The following is an 18,641-nucleotide window of genomic DNA, read 5'->3' as shown; positions in this document are numbered from 1 at the left end:
TAATACAGTAGCTTTGTTAAAATCACATTTATATTGGGGCATTATGTTTTATATAGTTTAAAAATTATTTGTTGTAGCAAAATTTAAGGCTGAACTGATTTTTGAATCTGTGTTAATGGAAATAAAAGTATGTTGAAAATTTACATTCATTCACAAACTATCAGAAAAAACTAATAGTACAACAATCCCTCTTTTTTCATCCTGATAAAATATATTTCCACCATACTTTTGCAAATCTATGTTAACTGTCTAGAGCAAATTAACTAATAATTAATCCTTTCTATACCAGGTTGCCTACAATTCAATCTCCCTTTTTTCTGTTTATGTTAGTTATGTCAATTAGTTTTAATTAGCACAATGAAGAATTTAGAAATATTTTTAAATCAGCTTCTATAAGGGAGTTCTGCACTTGCTTTTAATACTTTTAATATGACATATTAAATAAATCATGGATTTAATCTATTTTTGAACACTTTTAAGACATTTAATATAGGGTCTAAAAATCCTTTCTTTAGAATTCCATGTTCCTAACAGTAAATATTTATCAGACTACATAAGACATAAATAATAATTTATCAAGCAAGGCTATCATGGTAACATCACTAAGAACAAAAAACAGTAGTATTTTGTGCCTTATAATCCAGCAGGACTTTATGAATTAAGACACCTTAAACAATAATACATTTTATATAGTTGACAAATACTCTTCACTGTAATAGGCTTTTGTCCTGATTGTATACACATTTTAAAACATAGTTCTCACTCTAGAAACCCAAGTTTACCAATTGAGAATGTCATTCTGAAAATCATTTACCACAAGATAGTTCAAGGAGCCGCAGTTAATGTGAGTGTTGTTTCTAATGTAGAGGAGTTTCTCATATTGCCTGAACTCTAAACATAAAAGAGTGACATTCTATTACAAGACAAACTGTAGTATTTACAACTCTCCTTCTCATTTTGCCTGTTCTGCATCCTTCAAAATTCTAATTTTATCGCCATTAAACCTTCCTGACCTCTTCCACAGAGTAGGGCTCTTCTCTACCATATACATATACCACTATTTTAATGCTTATAACAATTTTTTTACCCAAGCAGCAAAGAATGTATAGATAAATATCCAAATACAAACTGATGATGAATCAGCAGTATCTATGACTATATAGCTTTTAATTTCATTTCCCTCTTTTGTCATTCAGCTTCCTTTATTCTAAACTTCTTGGCTGCTACATGGGGGAAGCTAAAGCATTAAAAAAAAAATTTTTTTTTAAGTATTACTCTTTCCTACATACATGCAAAAACTTTCAAGACATTAGAATTCTATTCGGAGCAATAATACCCTAACCAAAAAAAGGTTATTTTTAAAAAAATTACACAGGCTGTGGCTTTTAGACAAATGGCAATAATTAAATGTGCTGTTAAGGTGTCACTTTTCTAACAGTTTTAACCAATTAGGAAAAGATACTTCAGAAGTTTAAGGTCTTTCAGTTTGTTATAAAAAACAGATCACTTAAAACTACCTCCTCTGGTGGACATCAACCATTATCTGTATCACTTCCTGTTCACTTTCTTTTGTCTGGTCACAGTTTTAAAGAAAAATACAAAGTCCCAGGATATTTCTACTATAGGCTTTCTTATTCCAAGAGATTTATGGAATGTGTTGGTGTGAGGCGTGACGGGTATTCAAGGAAATACAAACCATAATTGAGTTGTGTCTGGGGACAAAGGCATGAAGATTCAAAAGTGAGACGATCATGCTTTTTCAAAGAGAAGACAGGAGTCACCGTGTCTCCTTTTTGTGTTGTCAGTAAAACCTAGTGTGGAATGTTCAATCTATGTGTGGACATAAATCTACGTCAAGGCAGGTATTTAACTCTCCGAATTTATTCTTAGAACAAATGATAATTTAGGTGATTTCCTGTCTTTAGGTCTGCCATTAATGTAATTAGAGATGGGTAAACTTTCTCCGTCAAGGGCCAAAGAGTAAATATTTTAGGCTTCTCTAGCCACACAAGGTCTCTGTCATATGCCTGTGTATACATATATATATTTATTCCACAAAATATAAAAATTTTTCTTAGCTCACAGGCTGTATAAAAACAAGACCGCATGTCAGATTTTACTCAGAGGCTGTACTCTGGGGATCCCCAGTATAGATACCTTACTATTCAATGCCAATCACACTTTGGAGAACAAGAGAGTGGCACAGCAAGAAGAAGAGAATAAAGAATAGTCTGGAAATATCACAAATGTTCAAGCTCCATGAACAGCCATTTTATACATTTCAAGATTTACTAGCATTACTATTGGGGGAAAAAAGGGGGGTGTCATTCTTTATTGATCTCACAGAAATTTCCTTTAAGCTGAAAGTACTTTTTTTAAAGTTAGTTTTTATTATAAAGTACTTGCAGAAATAATTTCTAAATCTAGCATAGAAAGAACATAAAAGTGCTAGATTATTTCATCTGCAAGTTTGCTTCTATTTAAGACTCAAAAAAAATTCTTTTTTAAGTTTTTATATAGAGCATTTGAGAAATTGGTAGGTAAAAGTACACATGATAAGTTGCATACTACAAGGATCATTTTCAGTACCCAGACACTGTAAATTCTGAAGTCTCTAAAAAAAATTGAGTTTAAGTGGAAGACAAATTTAAAACAAGCTGCAACTATTTATAAAGAAAAATGAAGCTTCTCTCCTTTGACTCATCTCCAAATTTAGAAAATTTGTAACTTAAGACTAAGTCCAACCACAATCAATGTAAGTTCACTTAAAGCCACAGATCTTGGTAGCTCAAGTCCTATATCAAGGCAAATCCTGAAAAGAATATAAACCACTTCAACAAACATGGCAAAGGACACAACTTACTACAGAAAAATTTCCAATTCACTTTCTAAAGCAAGAAAAAACTTAATTGGTAAGTTGTTATCTCTTTTCTCGCAACAGTGTTAACTTAATAACTGCTAATAAAAACTAAAATATAGGTTATGACATTTTCTTACGTGAACTTAAACAATAATATAACAAAGGACATAATTTCAGAGAATAAAAACCAAGGCTATTGGTCCCTCAAGCTGAAATAATGAACAAATATTTTCAAGCCAGTGACCAAATGAAAGTACTCCTGCATTCTACTGATAATTCGAAGCCTCAAAGAGAACCTATAAGAATTAGAGATAAACAAACCTAATTCACTCATTTTAGTATTTCCATTTGTTTTGTGTGCCGAATCTGCAAGAGAGATAGCAATAAAATGATTAGTGCTTAAAAGGAAATGCATCATATGGTTCTTTACCACAGGTTCATCATCAAAACCTTAACAGATTTTTATCACTTAAAAGGACAGTCATCTATCAGGAAAAAAAAAAAAAAATCAACCTAACTCTTTTTAAAAGAGAATAACCGAGGAGTAGAAACCTCATGTGAAGGTAAATGTTTCCTTTTTAGTTCCTACAATAAAGCACCTTATGGGCTGGGAAACTCTAAAAATGAAGCAGATCTCTTGGAATGACATTCATAGTTTTCTTTCATAGTTACGAAATCAATTTAAGGGCAATACTCTTCTTAGGTCTTAAAGTGAAAGTTGTTCAGTCATGTCTGACTCTTTGTGACCCCATGACTATACAGTCCATGGAATTCTCCAGGCAGGATACTGGAGTGGGTAGCCTTTCCCTTCTCCAGAGGATCTTTCCACCCCAGGGATCAAACCCAGGTCTCCTGCATAGAAGGCGAATTCTTTACCAGCTGACCCACAGGGGAAGAAATGCAGTTAAGGCAGGAAAAATTTATAGCCCTGAGCCACAAAGGCTCAGTCTTCAATTTTTTATTAGCATTATACTGGGAAGAGTAAAAAGTCCCTGACATTAATTTAAAAACCATTTTGCTAACAAAAAGAATCATAGCAACATACAAGGACACAACCTCTAATGAAAAAATTATTTTATACACTTATATGGAAGGATGTCTCAATATATTTTAAGTAAAAATCAACAGTAAGAAGGTACAGAAAAGAGCAATTATTGGGCTAAAATGTGGGTTAAAAAAGACAGGAAAAGATGATTTATACATGAATTCTCTTGTATCTCCATAAAATATCTCTGGAAGACTGCCTAAGAAACTGACAGCACTGGTTGCTTAAGGAAACTGGGTGGACAAACAACGAAAGGAGCTGGGAGACTTTCCATCGTATATTTATAGAAATTTTGAATTTCTAACCATATAAATACATGTTCCTGTGGCTGCTAAGTCGCTTCAGTCATGTCCGACTCTGTGCGACCCCATAGACAGCAGCCCGCTAGGCTCCCCCGTCCCTGGGATTCTCCAGGCAAGAACACTGGAGTGGGTTGCCATCTCCTTCTCCAATGCATGAAAGCGAAAAGTGAAAGAGAAGTCGCTCAGTCATGTCTGACTCTTAGCGACCCCATGGACTGCAGCCTTCCAGGCTCCTCTGTTCATGGGATTTTCCAGGCAAGAGTACTGGAGTGGGGTGCCATTGCCTTCTCCAATAAATACATGTTAAGTACCCTATTTAAAAATATGAGAAAGCTGAACCAACAGACAAAACAATCTCTTACCAGATCTTGAGCTTCTTAGAGGAGGTCTACACAGGCTGATTAGAGGGTCTTCACTCATCACTAATATTGGAAGAGAAAAAAATAAAATACGTACATAAAATGTCTAACATATTAGATTTATTATACAATCACCTATTTAGTCAGCAAAGCTTTTTCTGAGCTCTCCATTATGCTAAGTATGGGAATACAATAGTGAACTAGAGACAGGTTTGCTGCTATGAAAAATACATGGGTTTGATGTAAAATTTGACAGTTTTTCTCACTAGACCATATTTGTATAAAAAGTAAGGAGTATCAAATAAAACTTTTAAATGTCTCAATTAAGAACCAAAATCTGTACCGTAGCACCAACTCAATTATCTATTCCACTGTGGCATACCCTCACTGTGGATTATTTACATCAAACTTTGATTTGAGGGTTAACTTCCTAAGAGTTAATACACTCCCTCCAATTATTTAACTTGTGTGTTTCAACAAACACAAACTCTAATTTAAAAAAACATGTTAATGTTACCCATAATTTATTTCAGACTGTCTACAGTTCAATGGCACAGGGTTAATGAGGAAGCCAATCCCATTAAATAATAAGTTAATGTTAGCCTAGAAATCCAAGGTGTATGACCTCAAAGAGCCTCGCATAAATAATATAAACCCCAATCTATATTTAAATTTGGATTATATTACACTTGGCTTCATTTGTATCTATAAAAAAAGCAGTATGTTTGGCTCTGCGTGAGAAGTACAAAAACCATGCTCTGAACCAGCTACCACTAAACCCCTCTCCATTATATTGGCTGCCTATGTTTGTTCTCATAAAACTGACTTAACCCCATATTTCCTCTTCACAGTATCAAGAAGAGAAATCCTGAAGGGACATCCATTTATTTGTTCTAAAAATACTTATTGAGCATGTTTTTGTACATCTTAAAGACAGAGATGTAGAGACATTAATTAAGTTGATTTTATGTAGCTCGAAAGGCAGAATTAAGATCAAGAGAAATTTACAGCAAAGTAGCTTTTAGTTCAGTGGTAAAAACAAAAGCAACCAAATTATTAGTGTTGTCTCCAAAACAGAACTGATGGTGAGGGAGTGATTTCTACATCACTGCAGACGATCAACAGTGTATGAATGGATGTTAACAGAAGGACACCTATACTGACAGAAACTCTGAGTACATGACTCTCCTAAACCTTCCAGCTCTAAGATTCTATGCAATGTATCAGTTGTTAGCATTCTACATAACACATATTTAGACCTTACATAAATAGCTTTAAAAAGAAATATCACATATGTTTGTTACTCTTATTATTACAATGACTTTCCTCTCCCCCCCCATATTCCCATCCTTTGCAGGTTTAATTAAAACCTAAAACTCAACTTTAATCTATAGATATCAATTACTATTTCAGACCCCATCTTCTCATTTAAGTTTTTCTTGTATACTCTACCAAACACATAGCCCTATGTAAGAGGGGTTGAAGGAGAGAGAGTAGCAGAGAGGGGTATTAGGGAATAAAATAACAAGGATTCTTCTTTAGTAGCAATCTCCTTCCCTTTTTTGCTCACCACTGCACCCCCAGAATCTAGCAACGGCACTAGTATAAAGTCGGTGCTCAATAAACATCTGGAGAATGAATGAATTCTGTAATTACAGCAGTCAGAGAATCAAATGTTCATGACAAAATGTGGCTTAGTCACTTGGTCATGTCTGCAACTCCATGGACTAGATGGAGCACACCAGGCTCCTGTGTTCATGGGATTTCCCAGGCAGGAATACTGGAGTGGGTTGCCATTTCCTTCTCCAAGGGATATTCCTGATCCAGGGGTCGAACATGTGTCTCCTGCATTGGCAGGCAGATTCTTTACTCCTGAGCCACCAGGGAAGCCCTCATGTTAAAACAGAAGGCAGTAAAAATATTTAACAATAATTATTTGACTAGAAACCACAACTACTAAAAATATTTAACGTTAGGAAAAGTTACTAAAATTTTCCTACTATATTTTTAGGTTTTGAAATTAGTTTCATGAATGGAATGAATCTGGCTATAGAAGAAGTTATATAGGTATATATGAACAGAACTGATAGAACAACCTAATCACTATTTTAATGTGAAAATAATGCAATTCTGAAACTTCAAACAATAAGCTACTCTAGACTACTACAATCAACATTTTCATGACTTCCAAAACAGGATGACAAATGATGTGGCTGTCTTTACTAGCATGTTTTAGAAAGTGGTCCCTTGGTGTGTGTGTGAAAGTCGCTCAGCTGTGTTTTTGCTACCCCATGGACTGTAGTACATGGAATTCTCCAGGCCAGAATACTGGAGTAGCCGTTCCCTTCTTCAGGGGTTCTTCCCAACCCAGGGATCGAACCCAGGTCTCTCATAGTACAGGTGGATTCTTAACCAGCTGAGCCACCAGGGAAGTCCCTTGGTATAGGTCATCATTTTCAAGGACATTTTTGGACAAAGTTTTGGCAGACCACTCCAGTGGTCCTATATAAAATTACAGCACGATTCTGAACACCAAAGTTGAATTGAAAGCCTGCGATTCTACAAGGAGGAAGAGCCTATATATACATTTGTTGTATTATTAAGTTTCTGGTGTAAAGTGGTTCAGTTTATATATATATATATACACACACACACACACACACATATTCTTTTTCATATTCTTTTCCATTATGGTTTATTACAGGATACTGAATACAGTTTCCTGCGTTATACCATAGAATTTTGTTGTTTATCTATTTTATATATAGTAGTTCATATCTGCTAATCCCAAACTCCTAACTTATTCCTCCTCTACCCTCTTGCCCCTGTGGTAACTGTAAGTCTGTGAATCTGTTTCCATTTTGTAAATAAGTTTGCTTGTATCATATTTTAGATTCTATGTACAAGCGATACTATATATATATATGTCTTTCTCTTTCTGACTTATTTCACTTTAATATGATAACCTCTAGGTCCTTCTATGTTGCTGCAAATGGCAGTGTTTCATTCATTTTTATGACTATTATTCCATTTTGCACATGTGTGTGTATACATATATATACACACACACACATACATACATACATACACATATATACACACACCACTTTCACTTCTTTATTCCATTCATCTGTTGATGGACATTAAGGGGGCTTCCATGTCTTGGCTATTGTAAATAGTGCTGCTAAGAACCTGTGGGTGCATGTATATTTCTGAATTAAGAGTTTTCTCCTGATATATGCCCAGGAGTGGGATTGAAGGATTATATGGCAACTCTATTTTTAGTTTTAAGGAACCTCCCAGTGTTTTCCATAGTGGTTGTACCAATTGATATTCCCTCAAACAAGGGAGGGCCTATCTTAAACTTGCACTTAAAGTAGTTTTCTATCAAACTGACTCCTGTTTAAGTAATTCCTCTGCTAGACAGACTTTCAGTTCAGTTCAGTCGCTCAGTTGTGTCCTACTCTTTACAACTCCGTGGACTGCAGCATGCCAGGCTTCCCTATCCATCACTAACTCCCAGAGCTTGCTCAAACTTATGCCCATGGAGTTGGTGATGCCATCCAACCATCTCATCCTCTGTCATCCAATTCTCCTCCAGCCTTCAATCTTTCCCAGCATCAGGGTCTTTTCCAATAAGTCAATTATTCACATCACGTAGCCAAAGTACTCGAGTTTCAGCTTCAGCACCAGTCCTTCCAATGAATATTCAGTACTTTACAAAGCTTGTAAAGACAGACTTTACAAGCATTCATTTAATGACTTTCCTAAACATTCTCCTTTTTTAAGAGGAATGACAGAGGAGCAAGACAAGTACTAGATATAGTATGATTTTTAAAAGCACCTTTTATAGTAAAAGAACCCAAAGTATCTCAAATCTCCCTAAAATGCACGTATCTTTATGTCTAGTTATATTGTAGCACAATATATTCCAGCTAATATGTGCATGAGTTCCATCAATCTACCATCTACACTGGGAAATGTTTTGTTTTTTCCATTATCAACCATAGCATGAGCTTTGTCAGAAAAAGAAATGCTTAAGCAAAATTTTACGAACTTTACACTGCCTGCAAAGTGTTGTGAGGAAAAAAAAAAACCACCTTAGATCCATATGTTTTACTGTATACTAAGTGATTTTGCAAGTACTATTTCACTTTTGCAGTGAGCTTGTGAGTTAGGCCAGGTTAAGTCATACAGATAAAGGCCTGAGGGTCAACATGGCTAGCTAATATGACCAAGATCCAGTGCTCTTTGCACAACATTATGCAGCCATGTATCTCAATAGCAGTCCTAAAATACAAGCTTAATGTGAACTCCAAAAGACTGTATGAGACATTCTATTGTATAATAGTTTTATAATGGTCTGTATGGTCTATAGGCTGGTGCTCAACAGTCTTCATTAAATCAATTTACTTAACCCCATAATTTTATAAATTTATTATAGATTTATTTTTGCTGTAGATTTTAAAAATGAGAAACTTTTGTTTTTCCAGGCATAAGCGTCATGTAATTAGAGCTACTGTAAATAAAATTTCAAGAATATAGTTTTCCCAAATGGCCTGAAAAATGTCATTATAGAGAAGGCACATTACCCTTAACTGGCAGCATTTCTTCCTCCTACGTGAAAGTGAAAGTCGTTCAGTTGTGTTCAACTCTTTGTGACCCAATGGACTATACACTCCATAGAATTCTCTAGGCCAGAATACTGGAGTGAGAAGCCTTTCTCTTCTCTGGAGATCTTCCCAAACCAGGGTTAGAACCTAGGTCTCCCACATTGCAGGCAGATTCTTTACCAGCTGAGCCACAGGGAAACCCAAGAATACTGGAGTAGGTAGCCTATCCCTTCTCCAGAGGATCTTCCCAAGCCAGGAATCAAATCTCCTGCATTGCAGGCAGATTCTCTACCAACTGAGCTATCAGAGAAGCCCAAGAAGAGGATGTATCTTACAACTGATGAGATCTTAGATTTAATATAGTATCAAATTGAGATTGATTATATTGTGTCATGATTTTACTATGCAGACCATTTAATCCATTTTACATGACACATTTATTCATTCAACACTTAACAAGCTTTAGTGAGCAGTTAATTATTCCAAGGGAGAGTGACAGTGAAGTACCTGGGGCAAGTGAAGGGGCTTTGGAGAAGACAAGCCTAGGTCTGAATTTGGTTCAGTTACATAGCAAGTAATCGTAAGAGAAAAGGCAGCTACTCTGAGCTCCAGTTTCCTCATCAAAAAAGTGGGTACATCTATCCTGCATACTTATGTGAATTAACATATACCAAGTATATGGTACTTAGAAAGTATTCAAGTATGCGCCCTGTCTGTTCTTGACACATGCTGCTGCTGCTGCTAAGTCGCTTCAGTCGTGTCCGACTGTGCGACCCCATAGACAGGAGCCGACCAGGCTCCCCCATCCCTGGGACTCTCCAGGCAAGAACACTGGAGTGGGTTGCCATTTCCTTCTACAATGCATGAAAGTGAAAAGTGAAAGGGAAGTCGCTCAGTCGTGTCCGACTCTTTGCGACCCCATGGACTGCAGCCCACCAGGCTCCTCCGTCCATGGGATTTTCCAGGCATGCTACTATTGCTTAATTCAATTTAACAACCTAAAAATAAGATTCACTGAAACTTTGAATGAGGTATGATTTGGCACCCCTGATCGACCCAATAATCCAATAACCCAATAATAATAGGCTATAATCAATACATAAAAAAAAGCTGACAGGTTAGGAAAAAAACAAACTCTTACCTGGAGTCTCTCGTGTTCTCCTGATAGCTTTGTTTGTGACCGTTTGGCTTAAAACAGTTTGTGAAGGTGGTTCATCCTCTAAAGAACACAAATAACAATTATAAAATTCAGAATATGCAAAGTGAGTAGAGATTATGTATATTAACAGCAATATATAAACAGAAATGCAAGTAATTCATTGTTATGAAAAGTTGGTCTCTCTGTGCACGGGCGCCACATCAAATCCCAAAGACAGAGTCATGAGTGAAGCGGAAAAGGACAGCTTTACTGCTTTGCCAGGCAAAGGGAGACACCCCAGGCTTCTGCCTCGAAAAACTGTGTCCCATCCCCAGAGGACTTCATGAGTGTTTTTATAAGTGGGTCAAAGGTGGGGTGTCTGACAAGATAAGGGTGTGAGCAGGGTTTGCACTCCCTTACTCTCATCTCAGGTGGTCAGTCTCCTAATCCTGATGATTAATCTGGGCCTTTTAATCTTGCATCAGGTGAGTTCTTGGTTGTTCTTACTTTGATTAGCGACTGTTGGAACCTGCTCTTTGGAACTCAGAGAAGGTCATAATGGCTATCGTACTGCCTCCAAACAATGGCAAGACTCACAGGGGCCCACTCAGTTTCAATCTCTTCAGAAATGTGTAATTAAGGGGTTCCCTGGTGACTCAGTGGTAAAGAATTCGCCTGCCAATGCAGAACACTTGGGTTTGACCCCTGGGTAGGGAAGATTCCTCTAGAGAAGGAAATAGCAACCCATTCCAGTATTCTTGCCTGGGAAATCCCATGGACAGAAGAGCCTAGTGGGTTACAGTCCATAGGGTGGCAAAGAGAGTCAGACACGACTTAGGGGACGCTAAACAACAAAAAATTAGGTTTACCAAAACTTGGGAATTGAACTAGTAGTAGTTCTTACTACTCTTTAGGACAACATAAAAATAAACTACTCAGCAATGATGCTTTACAAAATAAATATAGAAATATTACTCTAGAAAATTTAAAAGACGGGCTAAAGAGGAAGAATGAAAAACGTGTAGATTCTCATAGATTTACTAAAAATAGAAGTAAATCCTTTGTGTGTTAAACAAAAAACAAACAAACTAGCTTTTACAATTGCATAGGCCTGCGTGGAAGTCATACAACTTAGCATATTTCCTTTGCCTTCCAAAGCATTCTTCTAGCTACTGGAGATACAGAAAGAACATAAACACTGAAGTATAACATGGTCCCTCAAATATATATGTAGGATCTGTGTATATATGTAGGATCTTTGTCTTCAGAAGTTTATAATCTTAAAAGAGATAAAACATGTATAGGGGTTACACGGTCTTGGTATTACTCCCAACAGTAACTCACATATCTTTAACATAATTTCCAAAATCATCAACACTTCTACTGTGTCAGCACTTCAGGCATCAGCAGGCAATGTGCAGTCTATTTCTCAGCTCTAAACTGAGAAAATCCACCTCCTCTTCATCATATCCACCAATGGTCTATTACCAACTATGTAATCCCATTATGATTCAAACCCCTTGGTTTTACCTCACAGGTGCGCTACCTGGAGCCAACATGAAACTCCATCTGTGACTCAGTGTTAGATGGGATAGGGGCAGCGTGGGACAGGATGCATTACCGGCGATGATTCATTCATCTGTGACTTTCCTAAAACTACACAATCACTTTGTCAGTAACCCTGTGGCCCATTTAGATGAAAACTAATGAAAGTCTTGCTTTGTCACGCTACTGCTTAACTACTGAGGTTACACTGACGGTCCCCAACATCCGAATTTCTGGCAGAGACCACCACACTAGAGAAAGAGTGATCAGTTCAAGTTTATCACACACTGGGAAGCTTCAGGTTCAGGATGACTGCCTTGACCCCGTTTCAGTGTAAACCATGTGGGTGGGATCTCAAATCAATTCATCAACTATGCTAGTCCTCAAACGGCCACTCACGAAATTCCCCTTCCTTTCTCCCCTCCTGGATAGTGACGGGGAAAGACTGGAAGGTTAGATGAGGACCAAATCTCACTGAAGGATTTCTGGCCTCGGAGTTAAAGGAGGAAATGGAAGTGGCTTTGGCAGAAACATCCCAGGGTAGAGAGAACCGATATGAAACCGATGTGAAACTGAACTCTGAGTGATTCAGTGTCCTGCCTTCTGCCTAACTCGCCGCCCCGAAGTGCAGGCCTGCAGAAAACGGGCAATCCTGACACCTCTAAATTGATGCCCAAGGAAGCACGCGGCTCCTCGACTGTGCTCAGGTCACTACGCACGACCGCCTTTCCTTCCGGCGCCCCCGCCCTGCCACTTTCCCGCCAGCCGACGGGGCGGCCCGGGGGTGGGGGCTCACGTCCAAACCGGAGAAGCTCAGAGGGGACGAGCTCAAGGCAGGCACACGCCCGCCCAGGACGCGCACACCCTTCGCGCGTACCCGCCCACGGCACTCCCTCCCTGACTCGCGGCTGACACTGTTACCTCCGACTGTCTCACCTTCGGATGAATGGGAGTCCCGTAATCCTCTTCTGGTCGTAACCGGAGAGGGTCGTATCGGAGGCGGCGGCGAGTGCAGCTGCTCCTGGAGGCGAGTAGCTCTCCGAGTCTGCATCTCCTCGGCTTCGTGGAGTCGGGGTTGCCTTCGCTGCCGAGACCGAAGGTAATAGGCGCTTTCTCTCACTTCCTCTTTCGCCGAATCGGGCCGGAACCCTTCTAGCGGAATCTGTCTTCCCACCCGGGCCTTTTCTTTGGCCGCCCGGGGCTCGAAGTCGCCGTACACTTCGGGCGGCTCTTCTGAGAACCTCACTTCCCGCCGGCCGTGGCGCGACGGCGTAGGAGTTCCGTACGCAGGCACGTCACTGCTGCCGCCATTTTGAGGGGCGAGCCGGGGCCTTCCCTCCCGTAGCGGAGCCCTGGGCGTGACGTACAGCGCCCATCCTTCCCTCTCCGGCTCCGCCCGCCGCCCCTCGCCTGCCATAGTTGTTGACGTAGCTTGAGTCGCTCGCGACGGTGTTTTGCGGTGCCCTTAAGAGTCTCCTGCCGTTGGTGGCGATCGTTTTTCGGGGTGTAGGGCGGTGGTGTCGGCGGTCAGGGAGGCAGTTGAGCGTCGCCGGGGCTGCCGCCTGCGTCGTCGCTGCTGTGCTGCAAACCGGCCCCTGGGCCCATGGTGTGCTCCGAGGGCTGTGGGAGAGGCAGTGCCTGTGCTGGGTCAGCTGCCGCGCGGGTCACTCCCGCCTCCTGGCTGAAGGCACCAAAGAGGAGGAGAAGAGCGAGGAGGCGTCGCTGTCCTCGGCCTTCGGGGAGGGAGGGAGGGAAGACGGAGAAGGGACAAGTGGCTGGGCAAATTGCCGGTCCTCAGTCCAGCTGCTCCTGGCAACTGTTGCCTGCTCGCAAGAGGCGCCCGGCCGGGCCCCCAGCACAGAGTCGCTGGGAAAGGCGGAGTGAAAGGCGGGTGGAGAAGTCTCGGTCCTCAGCCCCAGGCTGTTGCGCAGTTTTCCCGCAGCCTTTTTGATCGACTCTTGCCTTCGCCGTACCTTTCCAAGTGTCCCTTTGCAGGGCTGATAAGACATATTCGCAGGTGTCATCTTTCCCTGGAGAAAATTTTAGTTTGAAGTTCCTTGGGAAAGCAGTTTACCAGTTTTAGGTTTTAAAAGTCACTTGTTGAGTACAAAATCGGATCTACAGGCTTACTTGGGTGGATTTCCATTTACAAAATGTACGCAGCAAACAGTATTACTCCTGATTTCGTATAAAGGCTCTACTTCAGCAACACTGTTCAGAGACATTGTTAGTGCTGTGCTATGGGCAGTGAGAAGTGAACAAATACTTTGATTAAAGAGAGCACTGTAATTTTCAGTTGTGATCCATTATTTTCACTTTGCTTCTGAGCATGACTTGATATGCTGCGTGTGATACAGGATTTTTTTCTGCGTTTAGTTACTGAATAAGAAAACATGACAAAACCATTTGTTTCACTTCTGTGTACCGTATTTGCAGATGTGGAAAATCTGCAAATATCTAAACTTAGACACACTGAGGGAATGTTATTGAAAAATCGGATAATCTTGCCTTCACATACACACCCCCTTCTCGGACGATTTTCCATAATTGATTTTAGTGACTAGATTTTAAAATTTGCAATTTGGATAGCAGTTACAGTGAATGGGCCTGAAAATTTTGAAGTGAAGTGTAAGTCGCTCAGTCATGTCTGATTCTTTGGGACCCCATGGTGTACTGTCCCTGGAATTCTCCAGGCCAGAATACTAGAGTTAGTCTTTACCTTCTCCAGGGGATCTTCCCAATCCAGGGATCGAACCCAAGTCTCCCGCATTGCAGGCATATTCTTTACCAGCTGAGCCACAAAGGTGTGTACTCTTTCATGTATTTAAAATCACTTTAGAATGTTTTTGAGCAACTCATTGTCCAAACTGGGGGCACATATTTTATTTTAATGAAATTTAACGATGTCTTGTGTTTTCACTAATAGGCCATAAATTTGGCCACAGACACAAGTAATTACATGCTTTAGAATCACCTAGGTTTTTGCTTGATGGAAGCTCTTGTTTAGTTTTCTGTTTTTTTTTTTTTTGTTGTTGTTGTTTTTTAATTATATACAATACAGCCAAAGAAACAGAAGGAATAGCAACATGAGAGATCCTACTTTTTAAAGAATCTTTTATCTTAGGGAAAATTAAAAGCATGTTCTCCCTTGTCAGCCTGAGTTAGTATATTTGAAAAATTTGTGGGACATTTCTCTGACAAAATACCGCGAAGTGTTGATACTTGGTTAATATCTGGCTTTTACTTGTTTTAACTAGTGCTTAATAAGGTACCTATTATATTACTCTATTAATATGTAACAGGAGAAGTACTGTAATAGATGAAAAGATATAATAGATTCAAGGATATAATAAAGGAATGAGATAAAAGGATATAAAATTTTATACAAGTAATATTAATAAAGTTCATATTATAGTGGTAATATTAATGCATATATTAAGCTCTTTAACCAAGGACAGTTAACTATATAGAAACTTGGATACAGATTGTAAAACAGGTTTGGGGGGCTGTATTAAAAAAAGAAGACAGGAGATTCACTACATAAGTACATATATTGCTGCTGCTAATTTGCTTCAGTCCTGTCCGAGACTGCAGGCCCACAGACTAGTCCACCAGCTCCTCCGTCCATGGGATTCTCCAGGCAAGAATACTGCAGTGGCTTGCCATGCCCTCCTCCGGGGATCTTCCCGACCCCGGGATGAAGCTACATGTCTATGTCTCCTGCCTTGGCAGGCAGGTTCTTACCACTAGCACCACCTGTGTCATCTTGTAATTAAAAATGCTTGAAGAACTTAGGGATGGTTTTCAAAATCATGAGAAGCTTGACGCAAAATCAGAGGAATAGTAACTTTAGCATTAAAACATACATTTTTTTAAGGGTTTTCCCTCTTGTCTAGGTAATAAGGGTACATAATCCTAGCTCTGCCATACGTGCCTCCCACACTTAGCAACCTGACAAATACCAACTTTCATTACCAACTGTGAGGTAAAGCTAAACTCTTGTCGAACCAGATATTCTGCTGTAGATGTTTTCCAAACCCAAGGGTGGCACAAAAGAGGTGACGTTATAGAGGCGGTAGACTCCACTAATATCACAAGGGAACTGCTGGACTGCTAATACCAAGAGGAAGCATGAGCTCTGGATGTTAAACAGTTATTGTGGGAGTTTGAGATCAATGGAGGAATTCAGTGAATCGAAAGAGAACAAGAGAAGAAATGATTAGAACAAAGAATAGACTCATTAATTCATGTATTTATTAAACATCTGTGTTGAAACAATAGATGCTTAATAAATATATGAATTCAATTAAGAGTATTCTTTACCCTGAGGGAATTTGCCATATATTAGTGAAGACATACATATACAAAATTACAATTGGCATTAATTTAAATACCTATTAGGCCTCAGTCTAGAAATCTAATGTTCTTGACCCTGGATTTCTAAGTAAAGCAGCTATTTTACTAAGATAATTTTTGTACATGAGTTTTTTGTTTGCTGTTCCCGGCCTAAGTCATGTCTGACTCTTTGCAATCCCATGGACTCCAGCAGCCAGGCTCCTCTGTCCTCCACTATCTCCTGGAGTTTTTTGTTCAGGGTAAGCAGAAATCCTGTTATGTAGTGAGAAAGCATTTATCAATTCATTGTACATAGTGTTCACAGTTTTGGTCAGAAAAATAACTTTGGGGTTATATCTTAGTAGAAAAAGGTTAACAGTGTTATTTTTAATAAGAAGGTTAAAATATTAAATAAGAGGAAGTAAAGCCATGAAATTAAAAGACGCTTACTCCTTGGAAGAAAAGTTATGACCAACCTAGATAGCATATTCAAAAGCAGAGACATTACTTTGCCAACAAAGGTCCGTCTAGTCAAGGCTATGGTTTTTCCAGTGGTCATGTATGGATAAGAGAGTTGGACTGTGAGGAAAGCTGAGTGCCGAAGAATTGATGCTTTTGAACTGTGGTGTTGGAGGACTCCTGAGAGTCCCTTGGACTGCAAGGAGATCCAACCAGTCCATTCTAAAGATCAGCCCTGGGTGTTCTTTGGAAGGAATGATGCTAAAGCTGAAACTCCAGTACTTTGGCCACCTCATGCGAAGAGTTGACTCATTGGAAGACTCTGATGCTGGGAGGGATTGGGGGCAGGAGGAGAAGGGGACGACCGAGGATGAGATGGCTGGATGGCATCACTGACTCGATGGATGTGAGTCTGAGTGAACCCCAGGAGCTGGTGATGGACAGAGAGGCCTGGCATGCTGCGATTCATGGGGTCGCAAAGAGTCAGACACGACTGAGCAACTGAACTGAACTGAAAGACATAGTAGCCAGCTGCATTTATTCCCCATTCTCACAAGTGATAGAAAAAATATTTTGAAGACAATATAAATGAAAATGTCTTGCTGGAAATGAAGTGACAACAATAAATGGCCTTCCACTTATTCCTTGTTGAATTCGAAATTGCAATCAAACATCTAAAAATGTTCCCAAATCCTGCAACCTCTGCCAAAAAATGATGGTTGAAGACACCAAAAAAATGTTAATGAAGAATCATTAACCCAATAAAATTTTGTTTGAGCTTGTGCTATGTACTGCTGCTGCTGCTGCTGCTAAGTCACTTCAGTCTTGTCCGACTCTGCGTGATCCCATACAGGCAGCCCACCAGGCTCCCCCATCCCTGGGATTCTCCAGGCAAGAACACTGGAGTGGGTTGCCATTTCCTTCTCCGATGCATGAAAGTGAAAAGTGAAAGGGAAGTCCCTCAGTTGCGTCTGACTCTTTGTGACCCCATGGACTGCAGCCCACCAGGCTCCTCCCTCCATGGGATTTTCCAGGCAAGAGTACTGGAGTGGGGTGCCATCGCCTTCCCTGGTGCTATGTACTAGGTAAACCCTATTCTAGGTGCTGGGGATATAGCAGAAAAGAATAGACCAAAGACAACCCTCTCTTCCTTCTAGGATTTTATATTCTATGGGAATCAGATAAAAATCAATGTAAGTAAAATAGTACGTTGGTCAGGAGTTTTATAGGAAAAAATTAGGAAAGGGGAGTGAGATTTATGTGAGCAGATTTCTTCTCTGTTGTCTAGAATTGGCCCAGTTCAGGAACAGGACTTTTAGACTGACTTGACAAGTTGCCCTTAACCAATTATGTGTTCTTGGGTAAACTGCTTTCCATCTCTCAATTTTCATTTTTATAAAATTAATAGATCAAGAAAACATCTTTTATCCATTTAGCCGACACTTTTGTTCATTATCTCATTTACTCACAACCACCTTATGAGGTATGTATGTAGCGTTGTCCGCATTTAACATGGGGACAGGCACCTCATAAAGCTGGCAGTCGGTTTCCAAATCAAGCTTGACCGGTGCTTGCCATTATCATTGGCTAGTGCCGCTCACTGCGTTGGTTCCATTGGTTCCTCAAGCCTCTGAGCTTTAGGTTTTTTAAGGGCTCGGTTCAGTTCAGTTCCGTCGTTCAGTCGTGTCCGACTCTGCGACCCCAAGGGCTGCGCCAGGCTTCTCTGGCCATTCACCAATTCCAGGGCCCTCCAATATGTTGCAGAGATGTCTGCCTTCAGGTCAGAGAGCAGCGCAACTGCGAGAACGCTGGGAGCCTTTGCGGTTCTGCCCCTGCTCTCCCCACGCCTCCAGCCTCCCGCCCAGCCGCGGGCTGCTGGGGGAGTGGAGCCGGGGGTGACGCCTGGGGGAGGAGGGGGAGGAGCCGGCGCCTACCAGTCCCAGCATTCCGCGGGCGCCTACCCTCCCCGCGGAGGTCTCCATCAC

The 18,641-nt window shown here is 40.2% G+C and overlaps 2 protein-coding genes across 9 annotated transcripts in view; one reads left to right on the top strand and one right to left on the bottom strand.

Annotated features, from left to right (window-relative positions):
• The window catches only part of TOR1AIP1 (torsin 1A interacting protein 1), a 43,148-nt gene extending 29,650 nt beyond the window's left edge, over positions 1-13,498 (bottom strand). For 2 of the 4 annotated variants that reach the window (XM_027975917.2, XM_012187643.4), the window contains exons 1-4: positions 12,799-13,498; positions 10,321-10,398; positions 4,570-4,629; positions 3,182-3,226 (exon numbers count right to left, since the gene is read on the bottom strand). In XM_027975917.2, coding sequence (XP_027831718.1) covers positions 3,182-3,226; positions 4,570-4,629; positions 10,321-10,398; positions 12,799-13,279 — 664 coding nt within the window. In that variant the 5' untranslated portion in view covers positions 13,280-13,498. The remainder of the gene's footprint in view (positions 1-3,181; positions 3,227-4,569; positions 4,630-10,320; positions 10,399-12,798) is intronic. The other 2 variants (XM_027975919.2, XM_012187644.4) reach the window with 1 other exon arrangement.
• LOC101122123 (torsin-1A-interacting protein 2) overlaps positions 12,751-18,641 on the top strand; it is a 45,433-nt gene continuing 39,542 nt past the window's right edge. For all 5 annotated transcript variants that reach the window (XM_012187657.4, XM_042229434.2, XM_060396652.1 and 2 more), the window contains exon 1: positions 12,751-12,961. The gene's annotated coding sequence lies outside the window, so the exon portion shown is untranslated. The remainder of the gene's footprint in view (positions 12,962-18,641) is intronic.

The sequence above is a fragment of the Ovis aries genome, chromosome 12 (assembly GCF_016772045.2).
Source record: "Ovis aries strain OAR_USU_Benz2616 breed Rambouillet chromosome 12, ARS-UI_Ramb_v3.0, whole genome shotgun sequence".
In the NCBI taxonomy this organism is placed as follows: domain Eukaryota; kingdom Metazoa; phylum Chordata; class Mammalia; order Artiodactyla; family Bovidae; genus Ovis; species Ovis aries.
Note: the sequence above shows the minus strand (reverse complement) of the source record. Positions and strands in the feature narration are given on the sequence as shown.